At 41.4% G+C, this 19,409-nt stretch overlaps 1 protein-coding gene and 1 long non-coding RNA gene across 2 annotated transcripts in view; both read right to left on the reverse strand.

The window, feature by feature from the left end:
- Positions 1 to 19,409, reverse strand: part of npr2 (natriuretic peptide receptor 2) — a 50,935-nt gene that overhangs the window by 10,796 nt on the left and 20,730 nt on the right. Inside the window, exons 9-16 of the mRNA XM_085925453.1 lie at positions 15,522 to 15,642; positions 13,537 to 13,611; positions 11,476 to 11,553; positions 9,461 to 9,565; positions 8,389 to 8,460; positions 7,503 to 7,662; positions 7,268 to 7,423; positions 4,885 to 5,053 (exon numbers count right to left, since the gene is read on the reverse strand). Coding sequence (XP_085781579.1) covers positions 4,885 to 5,053; positions 7,268 to 7,423; positions 7,503 to 7,662; positions 8,389 to 8,460; positions 9,461 to 9,565; positions 11,476 to 11,553; positions 13,537 to 13,611; positions 15,522 to 15,642 — 936 coding nt within the window. The remainder of the gene's footprint in view (positions 1 to 4,884; positions 5,054 to 7,267; positions 7,424 to 7,502; positions 7,663 to 8,388; positions 8,461 to 9,460; positions 9,566 to 11,475; positions 11,554 to 13,536; positions 13,612 to 15,521; positions 15,643 to 19,409) is intronic.
- LOC147047865 (uncharacterized) lies at positions 17,579 to 19,100 on the reverse strand. Its single transcript, XR_015067683.1, has 3 exons — positions 19,011 to 19,100; positions 18,822 to 18,883; positions 17,579 to 17,970 (listed from the first exon to the last, which is right to left on the reverse strand). It is a non-coding gene; the product is annotated as an uncharacterized LOC147047865 (long non-coding RNA).

Below are 19,409 nucleotides of genomic sequence, written 5' to 3' on the forward strand. Positions count from 1 at the left end.
CAGGGACCGAACTGCCCTTATCAGTTGGCTCGGCACCCCGTACTCCCGAGGCACCCTCCAGAGGACCTCCCGAGGGACACGGTCGAACGCCTTCTCCAAGTCCACAAAACACATGTGGACTGGTTGGGTGAACTCCCATGCACCCTCGAGGATCCTGCCGAGGGTGTAGAGCTGGTCCACTGTTCCACAGCCAGGACGAAAGCCACACTGCTCCTCCTGAATCTGAGGCTCGACCTCCCGACGGATCCTCCTCTCCAGCACCCCTGAATAGACCTTACCAGGGAGGCTGAGGAGTGTGATTCCCCTGTAATTGGAACACACCCTCCGGTCCCCCTTCTTAAAGAGGAGAACCACCACCCCAGTCTGCCAATCCAGAGGCACTGTCCCCGATGTCCACGCAATGCTGTAGAGGCGTGTCAGCCATGACAGCCCCACAACATCCAGAGCCTTTATGAACTCCGGGCGGATCTCATCCACCCCCGGGGCCTTGCCACCGAGGAGTTTTTTAACTACCTCAGTGACTTGGACCTCCGAGATTGGAGAGTCCGCCTCAGAGTCCTCAGGCCCTGCTTCCACAATGGAAGGCGTGTCGTTGGAATGGAGGAGGTCTTCGAAGTATTTCCCCCACCGACTCACGACATCTCGAGTCGAGGTCAGCAGCACACCATCTCCACTGTAAACAGTGTTGACCGTGCACTGCTTCCCCCCCCTGAGACGCCGGATGGTGGACCAGAATTTCCTCGAAGCCGTCCGGAAGTCATTCTCCATGGCCTCGCCAAACTCCTCCCACGCCCGGGTTTTTGCCTCAGCAACTGCCGAAGCTGCGTTCCGCTTGGCCATCCGGTATCTGAGTCCCGCAGGCCAAAACGGCTCTATAGGACTCCTTCTTCAGCTTGACGGCATCCCTTACCGCCGGTGTCCACCAGCGGGGTCGGGGATTGCCGCCACGACAGGCAACAACAACCTTACGGCCACAGCTCCGGTCGGCTGCCTCAACAATGGAGGCGCGGAACATGGTCCACTCGGACTCAATGTCCCCCGCCTCCGCCGGGACGTGGGAAAAGCTCTACCGGAGGTGGGAGTTGAAGCTCTTCCTGACAGGGGATTCTGCCAGACGTTCCCAGCAAACCCTCACAGAGCGTTTGGGTCTGCCAGGTCGGACCGGCATCTTCCCCCACCATCGGAGCCAACCCACCACCAGGTGGTGATCAGTTGACAGCTCCGCCCCTCTCTTCACCCGAGTGTCCAAAACATGCGGCCGCAAATCCGATGACACGACTACAAGGTTGATCAACGAACTGCGGCCTAGGGTGTCCTGGTGCCAAGTGCACACATGGACACCCTTGTGCTTGAACATGGTGTTCATTATAGAAAATCTGTGTCGAGCACAGAAGTCCAATAATAGAACACCGCTCGGGTTCAGATCGGGGGGGCCGTTCCTCCCAATCACGCCCTTCCAGGTCTCACTGTCATTGCCCACGTGAGCATTGAAGTCACCCAGTAGAACGATGGAGTCCCCAGAAGGAGCGCTCTCCAGCACTTCCTCCAGGGACTCTAAGAAGGGTGGGTACTCTGAGCTGCCGTCTGGTACATAGACACAAACAACAGTCAGGACCCGTCCCCCCACCCGAAGGCGGAGGGAGGCTACCCTCTCGCTCACCGGGGTGAACACCAATGTGCAGGCGCCCAGCCGAGGGGCAATAAGTATGCCAACACCTGCTCGACGCCTCTCACCGTGGGCAACTCCAGAGTGGAAGAGAGTCCAGCCCCTCTCGAGAGGGCTTGTACCAGAGCCCAAACTATGTGTGGAGGCAAGTCCGACTATGTCTAGTCGGAACTTTTGTGCCTCACAAACCAGCTCGGGCTCCTTTCCAGCCAGAAAGGTGACATTCCATGTCCCCAGAGCCAGCCTCTGCAGCCGGGGATCGGACCGCCAAGGTCCCCGCCTTTGGCCGCCGCCCAGCTCACTATGCACCCGACCCCTTAGGCCCCTCTTATAGGTGGTGAGCCCATTGGAAGGGGAACCCACGTTTTCTTTTCGGGCTATGCCCGACCGGACCCCATGAGCGAAGGCCCGGCCACCCGGCGCTCGCCTTCGAGCCCCACCTCCAGGCCTGGCTCCAGAGAGGGGCCCCGGTGACCCGCGTCCGGGCGAGGGAAAACTACGTCCATATATTTTATTCATCATAAGGGGTCTTCTGAGCCGTGCTTTGTCTGGCCCCTCACCTGGGACCCTTCTGCCATGGGTGACCCTACCAGGGGCATGAAGCCCCAGACAACATGGCTCCTAGGATCATAAGGGCACGCAAACCACTCCACCACGATAAGGTGACGACTCACAGAGGGCTTCTTATAAGCAGCTTTTTTAACAACACTCGAATTTAGACAACCAAAAATATTACCGGGTAAATATATGAAGCGGACTATAAATTAAGCATTTCGGATGCTTTTCCGATTCATTTCGGTTCTTCTTAGAACTAAAACTTACATAAAATATGTTTTAAAGATTCGGCAAACACCAAAAAACGGCCATCAATTATTGTAGTATTTATTTTACTGCATTTACAAAAGCTTGTTATAAAGCTAGAGCTAAAAGGCCTGCTATGGCTGCAATTCTTTTAATGTATCGTATTTTAGGGTTCTATTTAGACATGTGCTTGACGCTCATTAAAAAAAAAAAAAACACACATTAAGGGTGGATTTTGGTACAACTTACAATGATTGCAGTTCAACATCTTGACAAATAAAATCTTCAGGCGTATCAACACGATCAGTTTTAGCAGTACACGTGATTGTGAATGCTTGTGTCAGGTTCTATAAATGGACTCTTTTTGTTTTTGTTTTAACATCGAAACAGACAACTATTTCGTGACATTAGCCGATATTTGTGTGTCAGGTCTCTAGATAAAGCAGGCACCTGCTGGTCTTAGAATGTTGTTTTTACATTTGTCACATTATTTCACTTTTTAAAAGTATGATAATAAAAATAAAATAATAAAATAAAATAAAAGTATGATGATAAAAGGGGTTACATAGTACCCCCTCGTACACAATATTGAAAAAGGCACCGATAAAATCTGTTTTCAATTTTGCCTACAATAGGACGATACAGCTCCTTGATACAAAAATCAACTCTTGTTTTCGCACAAGAAATTTGGAACATTTGGGGAAAACATCAGGCCCGGTCATGGTAATAAATGTCAATTTTCAAGCAGTTCTAGATCAAGATGCAGATAGAACAATCAAAATATATTAGGCGCAGTAAACTGCAATTTGGTGGAGACTGGCTGAGTGTGTTCTTGTTTACAAAGTGTTTAAACATACTTGTAATATAGAGAAAGTAGTATCCACACGGTTGGACTTGAGAGAGACAGTGAGAGGTCAGCTTTTGGTGGAGTTCTAACTCTAACAAACCATTTAGTGCAAAACACCCCTCTTGTTACTGGGCTCTTCAAGCCCAAGCTCATGAACAAGCTGAATATCACAGCACATCCATTACGTCACGTCAATGACATACATTTACTTACTGAGAATAACCGACATGACATGACACGTAATGAAGGGCTTTGTGCACATAAGGAAGGATGTGTGCATGCCACTGTCAAGATCTTCCTAGAGTGATTCAGAGGTTATCAATCACACAGAGCTCTCTTAGGCAAAGCCACTCCAAATGGAAAGCCATACATCAGTCAGCATCCCAGAGCCAATAGAAGAGAGGTCATAGTAGTGGCAAAGCACACTAAACCCAATTGTACTATTTCTTTAAATTGGAAAACAACAGCATAGAAACTGGGTGGATGGGTGGAGGGGAGGGAGGGAGGGAGGGGTGGTTTGCTTGGGTAGGTAGGTAGGTAGGTAGGTAGGTAGGTAGGTAGACTCCTACTTCAACACTCGAAGAGCTGTGTGTGTGTGTGTGGGGGGGGGGGGGTGTCACTTGCCTACTTGCAATATGCTTGGCCCCTCTCAACTAGACAATGCCACAAACAATTGATTCCATCTTTTGCTACTCCAGGTACCAATAATTTTTACAGACATATTCTATTTATATTAAATTATACTACTGGTAAATTGTTCCAAATCGGTGTCAAGCATAATGAACCACAAAGAATGTTTGGATCACAGTGTCAGCACTCTGAGGAAACAGTAGCAGCTGTGTGTTGTAAAGCACACCAACAAATCCTTTCGCCGCAGTCAGTGCATAGCCAGCTACTGATTGAGGCCTATGAACTGGCAACAAGGACCCAGCCGATAATTTGACTCGATTAGAAAAACAAAGCTTCCCCGAGTTGTTTTAGTCTGAAATGATTCATTCTGCTTCAGTTTAAATACATATGGTCTTGCTCTCTGACTGCAATCTAATTAAAAAAAAAAGCTGCTCAACAATAGTGGCCCTTGAAATGGTTAAAATGAAAGAGAAGCCAACATTTGGACTAAATTATTTTTCTCTGCAAGTTTTGTACCTGCAAAATGGCACAGCACTTGCTCAGATAGCATTACCTAGACGTATGTGCATTAAAGTAGTTCAACTAATTTGTCAGTAATGGATGTGAAATATTTGTAATAAAAAAAGTAAATGAAACTGCTTGGCCTTTTCCAAAGTCATTGTATTAGCCGTTCCCCAGATACATTTGTGAAACAGAGTTTTGACAAAGAGACCATCTGGTGTGTCAGGATAACTATCTGGCAGATCTCCCTGCTCGGGAGAACCATATCATCTTGGATCAAGAAACAAAATGATTCGTATGACTGCTTTTTAGATGGAGCGTGGGCCTTAAAACGAATATACAAATTATGGGTGGAGACAGAAGTATTACAATTACCTGAGTTGTTTTTGATAATAAAATTAAGATTAAAATCATGTTAATTACAGGATGCCTGTCTTACTTATTGAGTTTGGCCATGTAGATCTTGATGTGACCAAAGTCTGGTCTCTCCGCAGGGTCCTCAGCCCAGCAGCCCTCCATCAGGATGGTCAGCTCTTCTGAGTGACATCTAGTATCAGTTGTTGGCCGAAAGTATGGCTTCTGGCCGTTTCTGACTTTCTGCACAATCTCTGAAGTGGAGAGGAAAGGTTTTTAACATGTACTAAAGCTGTAGTTGAGTCAAATGTAAACAAATCTACCGTCATTTTTTGACTATAAGTCGCGGTCTTTGTCATTGTTTGGGTGGAGGGGCGACTTATATTCAGGAGCGACTTATATGTGATTTTTTTCACAAATTTTCAAAATTCAAAAATCCGCGATGTAGTGAAACCGTGATAAACGAACCTCGATGTAGCAAGGGAACTGCAAGTGATGTCACCCGTGCCGCGCGGCGGTTGTTTACATAAAGGACAAAGGATTCGATCACGGGATGACGAAGATGATGAAGGGCCCCACGTACTACCGGCATCATTAGTGGCTTTGTTTATAAGTGACATGGAGGACGAAGAGTTTGAAGGATTTAATGATTTGGAGTGACACAGAAGGTTTGAAAAACTATTATGGCTTTTATGCACGCCCGGTCCTTCTCGACGGGAGCTCTCTTTCACCTCCGTGGATGGAAGTCGGGGGCTGGCACTCGGCCGGGTGGCTGTCCGGGGACGGTGGATGGGGCTCGGACATGGCTTTTACGCACGCCCGGTCCTATTTTATGGAGCTCTCTTCCACCTCCGTGGCTGGAAGTTCAGTAGTTGTTGGCTCGTTGAACTCTTGTTTTGTTAAGTAAGGGCCGTTTACCAAACCCACGTCTTTCCTGGTACTTTGTTAACGCTACAATATAGTTATATACTAGATCTCTGCAGTGCACACGCGGCGTTGTTGACATAAAGAATGAAGAATTTGATCGATGGATTAAATGATTTGGAGTGACACAGATGGTTTGATAATATTGTTGTAATTTGACAGTTATTTGAAATATACTTTATATATCATTATATGGGTCTGTGGAATAATTAGAAATGCAACTTACAACGGGTCCGACATCAGCATATGCGGCGCATACGCGGCATTGTTTACATAAAGCAAGATCGATGGATTTAAGTAATTGGAGTGACACCGATGGTTTGATAAACGTGTTATTTATGTAATAGTTACTTGAATAACTCTGAATGTTACGTCAGGCCCGTTCTCAGCTCCTCGTTTGTGTATATGTTACGTTAGCATACCGTATTGTTTAGCCTGTTGTTGCTGGTTCATGTCTGTTTTTGGTGTTGGATTTTGACAAATAAATTTGCCCCAAAAGTGCGACTTATACTCTGGTGTGACTTGTATATGTTTTGTTCACTTTATTGTGCATTTTATGGCTGGTGCGACTTAAAGTCCGAAAATTACGGTATTTGGTATTTTAGGAAACATTACACTCAAAAGGTTATCGCCAACTTCCTCTTTGGTTTTATAAGTGTTTGGAAAGAACTACTAGAGTCTTTTAAGATTCTGCTGTTATTTTAAACCTCTTTATCAGGCCTTGGAAAAGGTGCAGGCTCCTTTTGCCTGTTAATGGATTAGTGGCACTCGTACAATCACCACCAAGCGTGACTGTGAATAAACATCCAACAAACGTCATCCAATGACGAAAATCCCCCAAGGCGATGTTAAATATCCATTGTGGTTATGTAAAGGTTGAGACTTGCTCTTGAATTTCTTCCAAGGTTTTCATTTCCCATTGAGGCCTTGTCATCACCTGACAACCAATAGTTGACTATGGTTTTATGTTGAATACAAACAAAACGAGAGCACTGTGTTCTGCGCAGAGAAAACTACGCTAAAAAGATTTTTAAGTGCTACACGTACGTACAAGTGCTATACTTTTCAGAACTGTGGTAAGTGCCCAAAGTAGTTTTTCTGTTTGCATAAAAGGGAGCAGCTCCACTTTTAACGGATACCAGATGACAAACTCCTATCGGCCCAGTTTTGCGACGACACTTCGAATGGATACTTTTTTGAAATCATGTTACCAATCAGCTTTCATATATCCAGCCTCCATCTCCATTTCTGAAAATTAGCTCCAGAGTGAGACAGCAGACAAGCCTCTACTACCTCAAAACTAAAAGGTGGTTGAGCTTATGTGGTCATGGGCCCCCTCAGCTCTGGAATGCCCTGCCCGAGGCTCAGAAAATTGCCTTTCAAAATATCCAAACACTTTGTAACACTTAAAACAAAAATCTATATCTTACATAGCAGCATCGTATATGAATATTAGGTTTCGGAGGTCTTTACAAATGAATATTTTCAGCATAATCCTTTTGAGTTCTGCATCCCAATGGAATGTACAATAGTTGAGAATTTACCTTTTGGGCTGAGGTCCATGCCTTCTACATAGAAAGGTCCATTCCTTAAGGCAATTTCCTGCAGGATGATTCCAAAACTGTACACATCACCCTTTTGCGTTCCCTGAGGAGGATGCTGGTCATATATGAGCAGCTCCGGAGCTGTCCACAGCTTCTCTAAAAAGTGAGATGCCGTCAAAATGGAGGCAAGTACATTGGAAATGCAGTACATCTAATGTGCACAAAAGCAACTTACTCGCATAGAGAGCATGAGAGTCATCATTTTCGCAGGACGAGCGAAAGCTGCTCAATCCAAAATCGGTGATTTTCAACACAAATCGGCTGTCCACCACACAATTAGATGACTTCAGATTTCCATGGCAGCCAAAATAGCTGTTGTGAAGATAGTTCATGCCCTGCAGAGCAGAGGCGCATTCATTCATGCATCAAGGCACTCCATTTCTTTTTCCTCTCAACATGAAGACAAATACAGCAAATGTGTGGACATGTGGAAACAATAAGCTTTGACAAGTGGACGTATGCTGAGGGTTTTGAAAAGAAGCCATGTTTCAAGGGCATCGCAGTCTCGTGGGAATTTCTGAGAAATTACTGTTAATTCCTCTTGAAGGAGGGTAGTGAAGATGGACTCGTGTTCAATAATTTGTGGAAAGAGTTGAGTCCGTTTATGCTCAAAGCTTTAGGGGTGTCCCCCCCCCTCTAGGCTCGAAGCTCTGCTATCTGTATGGAGCAATTCAGCAGAAGCACTTCATTATGCATGCAGCTCAATAATGAACCCTTCCAAGAGTCGGATCTTGTGACAAAGAGCAACTGTCTTCCAGAGGTTTGAAAAGATCTTTTTCAGTAAATCCATGATTCAATTTGATGAAGCTGGAAGGAAATATGCACTGTTTAGAATGACGGTTTCTCTCCCACTCCATGCTGTATAATGGCAATATTTATTCTATGCTGTGCCAATTCATATTGTCGGGACTCTCTTTTACATTCCAGCCATGCGAAACCATGGCAACAACGTAGGTCGTTTTCAATGTTTCTCCGAGGCTCACAAAGCATCTTTTCTTCGGGTTTTTTTTTTTTTTGCAATTGAAAATGCCTTTGTGACTTCACCACTCCCACCCATGTACCTTCACTATATCATTGATCAGAGAGTAGCGGAACATCCAGTCCAGGTTGATGCTCTCATTCTCCAGAATGTCCTGCAAGGCACACACACAAGCTCATCATTACCGGAAAGCTTTGAAAGATACGTCTACTTTCTGTGCATCTTTTCAGCTACTTATTTTTGGAATGGAAAACACCTTTAGGCCAAAGCTCTTACTTTCTCTCTTTGCTTGGGGACCCACATGGCAAACGGCAAGATGCTAATGACATGGCCAGTTAGTGACATCCCACACAGTTGTCAACCAGTCACATCATAACAGTTGCTCCCATCAACAAACACAAATATTTCTCAACAGTTTGTGAGTGATAAAGCCGACAATTCAGTTCCACATCATTCCCCAGATTGTCCTTTTTAATAAGCTACTAGAATAGAGTAGACAAGCCCAAAATATGAATCCTGCACTGCATTTCTTATCTCAACTCCCAGCATTGAATAAAACTGTTGAATGTAGTTTCATTTATATACATTCGGTCCTGGGCAGATTTGCAAATTTGACACTGCCAGTCATATTATACACAGAGGTGCACGAATGATACTTTCATTCAGCCATTCTGCATTTGCCACAAAAATAAAAAGAATCATGCCCATCGCCTCACATTCAACTTTTTATGGATGCGGTGAGAGGATTTTTGACAATGTCCCAACTCCCTCAGTCAATCATCAAAATATTATTCCTTAGCAATGCAAGACCCAAATAATGAAAGAAGAAACAAAATTACTTTTATTTTGTTCTTTGTATGCTCACTATGAACACATTTCAACACAAAATTGGCTTTACTGAAAAGAAGACAAAAGACGTCAATAGCGTTTGAAGATGTGGCTTAAGTAGGGTACAGCTAAACTTTGATTTTTCTTTCAAATGTTCACTCACGGACTTTCAGGGAGTATTTTATTTTTTTAAACCATCAAATCAAGAACCAATCATCTTGCGGACGTTATATACTGTAATCCAAGATAAGTGCTGTACAGTATTTCTGGTGGTTGATTAAATATACAATATGATCTTATCATATTTATTAGAATATTTGCAGTACCTGCAGACTGCCTCTGGGACAGTACTCCGTTATAATGCAGATGTTGGGAGGGTCTATGCAGGCTCCAATGAAGCGGGTGAGATGGTTAAACTGGACATCTCTCATCTGAAAATAACACAGAGTGTAACTTTCCAAACATCACATTTCTCCAACACTGTGGAAACAGAGGACAAGGGAAAAGGACTGGCAGTTCATTTATATTCAGAGTTGCGATTACCCCTGCCAGCATTTCATCTAAATCTTGTACTTGCAGTCAGTTAGTTGGCACGATTTCTATTTCAACATGCTGAGACTGACTTCTGCACAGGGCACCTAGCTGAAACATGCAAGTGCATAATTTAATGTGGTGGTTATGAATGAGGCAGTGTGTGTAAGGAGGGGAGAAAAAAAAAAGAAGCGTTGAGTGGATGTACATGCAGGAGCACCAAAGCCAAGAAGAATCTCAAAGACTAAATCTGACCGTTCAGGATTTAGAACACAATCAAACCTCATGACTTGTAATTTCAAAGAATTTGAGGCAATAACAAATTAATGAGGTAAACTGCCTATGAAGTAATTGTGATACTTGAGTGTAGGATTTTACTTTTTATGAAAAGGTCTTCCTGGTACCTTTAGCATGACTCTGGGCTAGCAGCACTAAAGAAATATATTTCTGAAACCAGCTTGAAAGACTGTGTTTGTAATTTCTGCAGGTAGGTTACTTCTCTCCCTCAAAGTTTATGACTGGCAGCCGTTCTCACAGCAAAACTCGGGAGTCGGTCGCGCCTGTTTTACAGCATGGGAGATGTTAGCCTACCCTTTGGCCTATATAATTCCCCCTGCTGAACACTGACTGGTGAGTCGAAGGGGGGGAGCAGGCTGGGAGACAAGTGGTTAAGTTTCCACCAGCGTCTAGTTGGCTTTTTCATGAGCTGAGGTTTGACGGGCGATCGGGCCTCTGGGAGGTCTGAGAAGTTGCCAGTTCAGACAGCAGTCCCTCTCCCATGTGGCCTGCTGACTGAGAGGCCAGGCAGACTTCCAGGCAGCCCCAATTAATCTTTGCTAACCGGCTGTGAATCCGTGAATCTCTCCCTGTTAAGTTATGATCCATGTGTTTTATAATGAAAGGTAAAGTTATAGAAGTTGTCTCATGAGGTCTGTTGTGCTGGTTTTGGATCGGTTCCTAAAATTTGTTTGCCACTTGTATGTTCTGTCATGCGTCAAGGACACAATATAGTCATCAAGATCGGGGTATGCTAAGTCTTGACATTTATGTCAGTCTATATGCTAGAAATACTCAACAATGAGCAGGTTTTCATTGCATCACATTGCATCGTGTAGTACTGCATTGTCGGGCCGAAGGCAGACTAATCAGTCACAGGGAACATACAGATTCACACAGTTATTGAGTGAGAACTCAGCCCACACTACCTGTATCCAAGTAAGGCAAATGTACCATCACTGCCATTCCTGAACATCCAATGAAAAACAAAACAATTCTTCTGGAATTGTATTGCATGTTGGCAGATTTTAGTGTCTGAAGGGACAGACATAACCTTTCATTGATGTATTTTATCTATTGTGAAAACAAGTACAATCACATCACTTGATGATTTTTTCATTTCATAGATGGAATAGGACATTTAGTGATTATGTAGGGGGCTTGTTTGGCACTCAAGACTCAAGGCTGTCTTGAAACTGAAAGCACAAGGCAATGGTTTTCTTGGTTAGAGTTGATGGGTGGACGCATGAATTCAGGGCTTTCAAAAGGCTCACATTGTACCAGTCTAATCTCTGTTAATTGACTTTGGAGGCATGTAGGGTAAGAGCAAAGAGCAGTTTAGAATAAAGTAGTTGCTTTTCAAACCAATGACTAATGGTTTATACCGGTCTAATTTTATTTGGATTCATTCTCAAACATGTTTATGCATAGACTGTGTGAATAATTCAATTCAAAACTAAAATTCCTGAAATAATCAAGCACAACAATCAAATGAAGTAAACTAGGTCAAGTCTTTATATAAGGCAACACTCACATGTTTGAGCTCCAGTAAAACTTGTCTGGTTAGCTCGATTCTCTTCTTGTTGACATGTTTGATAGCCACCAGGTTGCCCTGCAATCAAGACATAGTGACAGCACACATAATTAGGATGTCATTGACATTTCTGCCAATTGAAGACTAACAACTACGCAAATTGTCCATAAAAAGAAGAGAGGAAATCCAGCCACCTATTACAAAAAAGAAAGAAAAAAAAAAAGATAATTATATCCAACCGTATCATCCTCCAAATCAGCTTGATGGTACACTTGCTTCTAATTCAAAAGCATTGGCCCTTATTGCCATGGCAACACACCTCAAATGTTGTGTTAACACGAGCATCTGTATAATATTACTGTTCCGAGTTGTGTGCTGTGCTACAAACTTTGTCTTATAGCAAATGGACCGGACCATGCTTCCAATATAATGTATCATGGCATAATGCATTTATCGGCTTGCTTCTATTTCTTGCCGGTGACATTTCTTGCAGAATGGAATTCCAGTATTCCTCTAGTGTTGGTTGTCCAACACTATTGGCCACTGAACAAATTATTCATGAATGGGAGGCAAAGTATACTACAGCATATAAATGTTTGTGCCTTATGTGTCTCCACTCTTGTCATAAAATATGTGAAGCAATGAGTCACTAGGCAACTTGGAAACTCTAAAAGCCTCTGAAGAGAAACACATACTGAAATTTACAGTGCATGAGTTACAGCTGCACCCTCACTATGCCTTTGTCATTTATTTGTCTTCAAAGTTGAGACTGACTGTGTTGTAACTTTTATACGGAAGCGTGGCAATACCAATGAGGAGTAAACATTTTTGACTGGCAAATACGTTCAAACGCATAAAAAAATACTTTTGAAGGCACTTATTGAAGATTCCGCTATTCACTAATCTGTCTATCCATAGCATTTCGCATCATGTTTTAGTATGAAGTCAGATATCGCAGATTTTTTAAAGAAAAAAACATTTATTCGCTTAAATATACACGTAAGTCGTTATTTTGGGCTAGGTACTAATACAAGTTGACAAACTGTAAACTTAAACAGGGAGTTAATAGGCTGATATAGTGTTATCGGATCACATAATATCGGAGCCTTTTTTTATGAGTCACAGTACAGACGTACAGTACACGGTACAATTACAGCCCATACTTTTACTCAATCATTACAAATGTAACTAAGTAACAACGATGGTAATTTTGTGTGCCTTATTAGGACACTTGACGATGCAAACTAGTTAATTGTACAGCATTCCAAACCTCAAAATGCTATAATTACAGCGGATACGCCTGCATGAAAACACTTCTGAAAAACAAAAAAAAAAAAAGTACAGATTACATTTTTGTAAGATTTGTGCAGAACATTTTTTAAAATTGAGACTTTTTTAACCCAGGAGTTCTTGTTCTTAAAAAAAAAATCCCTGTACAATTAATGAACCTTTTGTGACCCTGGAGGAGATCATTTCTATTTCTATTATTGCCTATGAAAAAAAAATCTTGAAATATGGACCAATTGGAGGTCAAGCAGGGTTCCATTAGAGATTGGTTTTGACTTTAGCGGTTGCTCTGTGTTCATTAGCAACTTCAAAGCAGCTTGACGACCATTTCCCCTTCCGTCTGCTTTAACGAGACCTTATGTGAGCTATAACGCTGATTAAATGCAGTAAATGTAGAGCTGGTCATTGCTTGCGTTTGTTCAGTGAATGAAAACACAAACACACACACCAATCATCATTCGAATTATTGAGGCACTTGTTTGTCGATTTCCCACACACCTCCCCCACCATGAAATGACAAATTATAGTCAGCAACAATTTGATTGTCATGTCCAGACTGCAAGGCGGCAGTGTCGAACGAGATGGAGAGGATGGGGAAAAAAAAAGAAAGAAAGAAAAAAAAAAGCAATACTGACGCATTCTGCAGTTCACAGTAAACCCAACTACCTAAATTCGCCCACACACACTTTCTCTTCACCTGCTTTCGCAGCAAGCATGTGCATGTGTAGGTGGCAAAAGAGAGAGTTGAAAATGTCAGAACTCACTAAGCCTTACCTTAAAATATCCAGTTTTTGCAAATAGCTGATATTTTCCATGAGCAGTTATCAGGGACCCATAGCTGGAGCCTCTCTGAGGAGAAAATGATAAAAAAAAAAAAAAAAAAAGGTTAGCCTTGAGTCAATTTGAGCAAAGAGGATTAAATTCAGTCCACTTTTGACGCTGTCACTTAGCTGCGAAATAAATTCATATAAAAAAACTTAAGTGTATTTGAGTCTTCAAAACAGCAGCTCAAGGCCTTGTGCAAATATGTGCTCAGAGTGAAACGATGCATTGCAGAGGCAGTGTGTGCAGACACTGAGCATCATCATTTTCACAATTGGATAGAATGCAAACACTGGGAGCACAGAGTACATTGGAAAGTATGATCTGGAAAAGACATATACTGAGTTCCAAATTATTAAGCACATGCTATTATTTTACAAAATAGACAAAACAGCTCACAGTGAATCAAATGTTCCATTTTCATTAACAATTGAATTAGCGTCTATAATTATGGGAACATTATTAGACAAAACCAATAAAAAATATACTGTTGCAAGAGATGCAAGCACACCAGTTTAAAATTAAAATAAATTTAAAATTCACATGTAGCTTGGTTGTTGATGAATAATTTTTCATGCCACACTTTGCCTTTTTACATCATACTTGGAGTTTGTATTGCCCAAGGTTATACAGAGTGCCCATCTTTAGTGAAGGACACTTTTTGACTGTCCTTACTCACAGGTTTCTCATTTTTCCCCTGATAGTTTTTTTTTTTTAGTTTTTCCTTGCCCTCCTGGGAGTTTAAGATCAGGGGATGTTTGAGAATAATAGAATAATAGAGATAATAGAATATTTATTTTGTTTTTTTTACATGTGAAGCCCTTTGAGACTTGTTCGTGATTTAGGGCTATATAAATAAATAAACTTGACTTGACTTCTCAATCGGGAGAGGGGATGGTTATGGCCATGAGTTTTTCTCACTTTAAACCACAACGGCAGTTTTGATAGTTATTTTGCAGCGCTTTATGATGCGTAGTTTTGCATGGCAAGTATTTTTTTATTGTAGGATTAAGAAAAAAATAAAATAAAACAATGGCAGGAAGTGGTCAGTTTGGATCTCAACATATAGAGTTCATTTTGGCTATACCAGGCTAAATACTCGACCAGCTCCCTCACCATTATTCAAACCCAGAACATTACTTCGCCAGTTTCTTGTTGACGTCACTCATTTCCCTCATACAACTTAATTCTCTCTCTCATTTCCCATTATGATGACTTGGAGACAATCTATGCAAAACAATTCTGAAAGGATGTTTACATTATTTCATTCCCATATACATAATAATACACAGCTGGGATTGAACCACAAACAAGGAAAAACGTTCCTTGTGACACGAGGCTGTATGAGCCCACAGACAACAGAACCTGATATTGAAGAACGCGGCAAGGTATTACAAATATATGGACGAGGGATATGCAAAAGCTTATTTTAACAATCACTTAATGTTTTTGCCACAAGAAAAACTCAGTCACCTTCAATAAACCCACTGGCAAATCAACCAAGAATGTGTAAACAAAAGATTTAGATTCTTTAAAGACTGCTGCTGCTTGCTTTTGCTGTGCCTATTACTTAACATTGAACGTGTCAAGTGATCACTTTTGGATTCCTGGCAGAAAAAACAACAGACGGACAACAAGGCCGGCGTTAAAGGAAACCGATGGATGTTGTGTTGTGATATCTAGAAACTGCCAGAAGAGCAACAACTTGTTAATTGCACAGTGGAGGCTGTGCCAGTGACACTGTCAGAAAAGACAATATAAAGTAGAGAATTATGAATAACTTTAATAGCTTATGTGGGTGTAACACTGCTAGTCTGCCTCACAACAATTTAGGTGATTTGGAACTTTGTTTCTTTAACCTCCTGCAGACTATTTAAATTCATTTTTTACCTTAATTGTAATGAAATAATGGCGTACAATATGAGACGGTGGTTTACCTGTGAGAGCGTGAGACGACTCCCAGCTCGTTTGTGGTATTTATTGGGGCTCTCAAACTGGAGGTCCTCCCACCGAATCCTCCACAGCATTCCAGCCAGCTCTTTCTCCAACTTGAGTTTCCTACAAAAGGGGAAAAGTGGAACAGTGTTAAAATCAGTCACGCAAAGATCAGAGGAAAATCTATTTCAAGTGTGGTGGCTTTATCCATCCATCCATCCATCCATCCATCCATCCATCCATCCATCCATCCATCCATCCATCCATCCATCCATCCATCCATCCATCCATCCATCCATCCAATCCATCCAATCCATCCATCCATCCATCCATCCATCCATCCATCCATCCATCCATCCATCCATCCATCCATTTTCTGGCATGCCGGAGTCTATACCAGCTGTCATCAGGCAGTAGACAGGGGACACCCTGAACCGGTTGCCAGCCAATTGCAGGGCGCACAATAGCAACCATCCACTCGCACTCACACCTATGGGAAATTAGGATTGCTAGGATGGATACTAGCAGGGTTCATGATCATCATTAAGGTCATATTAAAGTGACAATAGACAAGATTCCAGCTTTGTAACAATGTGAAACAATAAATTAATAGTTAAGGCTCGAGTTGTTAAAGAGAAGTTAGCCTGCTCTAATTTTTTCTAGATTTTTTTATAGTTGTATTCGTGAGGTGTGTAGAAGACATGCCACCTCAGGGCTGCAGATGTAATGCAGCCATATGTAAAAATAGTATTATAATAGTGAACTTTCCCCAACTTTTCTTGTTTTCATAAGAACACTTGGTTAATAACACAATGTTTTCTACTGAGCCATTTTAGCAAAGATTTTATGCCACACTTTTTTCTGTGTGGGTCTTAATAAAGGTTTCATGCTGGCAACATTTTGAACATGGACTAAATTAATTTATTTGATATTATTATTATCTCTGAGAATAATAAGATCACTATATTGAATTAGTCTTTGGGTGTGGGAGTTTGGCCAATAAGTTAAAGAAACAAAAGTTGATGCGATAGCAAGGGAAGACAAATGTCTTCATCGCCTCACGAGATGTATTAATTTTTGAGAATTGTGATAAGTCTGACGTTATTTTAGATCAGTCTGGCAAACGTGGAGCACTGCAGAGGGGAAACAGCTTTCCAGCGATTAGTCCAAAGCCTTCCAGTTTCTCTTTTGTACGCGTTTGTGTTTCGACAGACGCAAGAAAAATCATTTTCACTCAAAAAATGACAAACGAGCAGAGCCCACACATTCCGACACCGTCTAAAAGGTGTAAAACACTTCCAGATGGCTGCAGAAATTATTGCAGCGCTTGCATATTGTGTTCTAGTCTCTCTTCAACCTTGTTTTTTTTGTTTTTCATCATTTATCCTCGTGTTAGACTGTCTAGAAAACACAAGTTCTCTGGCGGGCGCTTGTTTGTGTCTTCAAATACTGCAGAAACTGTCTGTGTACGTCTATTTTGAGGACAGGAAACATCATCAAACCAGAGGTGCACCCCTAGACCCATTCACCACGAAAAAAAAATATTTTTCTATTTAAAGAGCCTCGTTCAGAGACCTCTGGCAGCCAGGGTAGCAAAGTGTGGGCCTCCACAGTGGGCCTATTGTTTCATAAGCCCCATATGTGAATACCTTTGCTGGACCAGCCCCTCCATTAAAACATCACAGCCGAGCAGCTCTGCTTAACATCGCCTAACCCTGCTGCTGCACACACTCCAAAATCAACTGAGAGAGGCCCAGTGGCCACCAGGTCGAATTTGCGGATAGTTTCACCTTCCAAAATATGGTACAAATATGTTTCTTTGGTTTGATTATGGTAGTACAAAAACACGTTTCTCTCGCTCGAAGCCTGTTTCATGTAAATCTATTTGAAATCAACCAAATTGTTGTTGTTGTAAAAGAAAGCAATAAAGGAAAGAAACCATTTAAACCAGACAATTTGTTTTTATTAAAGTGATAAAAAATAATCTCACTGTATATATTTCACAATGATAATATATTTACATTTTCATTAACAGTTACTAATTACCAAGTAGACAAAAATACATCCTTATATAGTTCACAGTATTGAGAATTCCATTGTTACCATTATTCCATATGGGCAGTCAAATCCCTAAATTGCATGACCCCAGCACTTAGACATATCTCAGTATAACATTTTTGTTACATTCATGAAAATACAAACAGCAGCATTTAATACATAACAGACTTTTAGAAATGTTTCTATATATCGAATTCTGTTCAAATACATGTGAAATAAATATTCATTATAAGAAACTCTGGCTTATACCGACTGATTAGAGAATAACTCAAATAAAGCATTTTAGTGGTGATTTGTAGATCAAGTAGTGAAGACAGCAGCTTGTTGGTCTTGCATGATGGTCGTATAGGCCACTGTGCACCTCTGTGACCATCAGCAAAGCACCACTGGTGTCTGCAATAATAGAAAGACACCATTAAAAATCTCGAAGGGTCTTGCAATGGATGCAGAAAGCTTTACGTTTATTGTCTCAAGGCCAAGGACTGAATGGTCACTAGAATGTTTGTCAGAAATAGCCTTCAGTTGATTATTTGCAGTACTGTGCAAAAGTCTTAAGCAAAGAACAAGCTTCATTGTTTACTGAACTTTATCAAACAGTCACTTTAACATAAACAGTACATGTAGGACAGGTACAGACAATGACATTATTTGGTTACCACTTTTCTTCTGTTTGCTTTTACATTAAAAAAAAAAGTGCTTCAGCTCAGTTAACCCCTCTTCCTCTCACTCCTTTGCAGTTATCCGTGCTCCATCAAGTTCATGCATTCCATCACTTCATGATATGAGACTGCGTTACAGCAACCTTCCTGACTTTGCAGCTTCTTTTAAGCAATATGATATCAATGATAGGTATAGGTGTATATATAACACACGTTATATTCTCTGTATAGCACACGCCTTGGTTCTTATCATTAATAACTGGCACAGAGAATGATCACATTAACATCACATGTTGGGTGCCCATACATACTCAGATCCACCTCAGTGAATCACACCAAGGAAGTTTACCATGCTTTTAGTAAAGCAGAGATTGTTCACACCAATCAGGTAAAACAGACTTTAGGTGCCAGTATGAGTCCCTAAGCCTTTTGCACAGTACACTGCTAGTGTTTAAAATTCCAGGTCAGAGCCAAAAATGAAATGCGGAATTACAAATATGAATTACAGAAATATATATTTTATATTCAAGTTTAATAAAACAAATAAAAAGTATTCCAAGGTAGAGGACATTTCTCAACATTTACCAGCCAATAGTCCAGATCAACTAGTTCATAAGGAAACCGCTCTGTGCTTGTTGAACTGTGTGCTGGAAAAAGAAACAGAAAAGGTGAATGTTAATTTTTTTCTTTCAGAATAAATACACAAAGTGTATCAAATGATCTGGTAGAGAAGCTTGAGATTGATCAACTCTAAGACAGAATTAGAGGATTTACCTGAGGTGGATAGATGCTCCTTTGTCTTTCTTCCATCATTCCTCTGATCAAAATCCATTCTGACTGGCTGGTGATTAACACTTGTTAGTGTTAATAGACAGTAGTGCAAACATGAGCAAATTCATGGTGTTATTAAGTTATAACCTATGAATTGGGGTACAAACCACTGTAATATTGTTTTATTTAAAAAAATAATAATTCTAGTTGCTTAATTACCGTATTTTCCGGATGATAAGTCACAGTTTTTTTCATAGTTTGGCTGGAGTGACACGGCTGGTTTGATAAACGTGTTATTTATGATAGTTATTTGAATAACTGTTAATATGTTACGTCAGGCACAATCTCAGTTCCTCGTTTGTGCTTATGTAACGTTAGGATACCGTATCGTTTAGCCTGTCA

Source organism: Syngnathus leptorhynchus, chromosome 12 (assembly GCF_054491065.1).
Source record: "Syngnathus leptorhynchus isolate UIUO chromosome 12, UIUO_Slep, whole genome shotgun sequence".
Lineage (NCBI taxonomy): Eukaryota > Metazoa > Chordata > Actinopteri > Syngnathiformes > Syngnathidae > Syngnathus > Syngnathus leptorhynchus.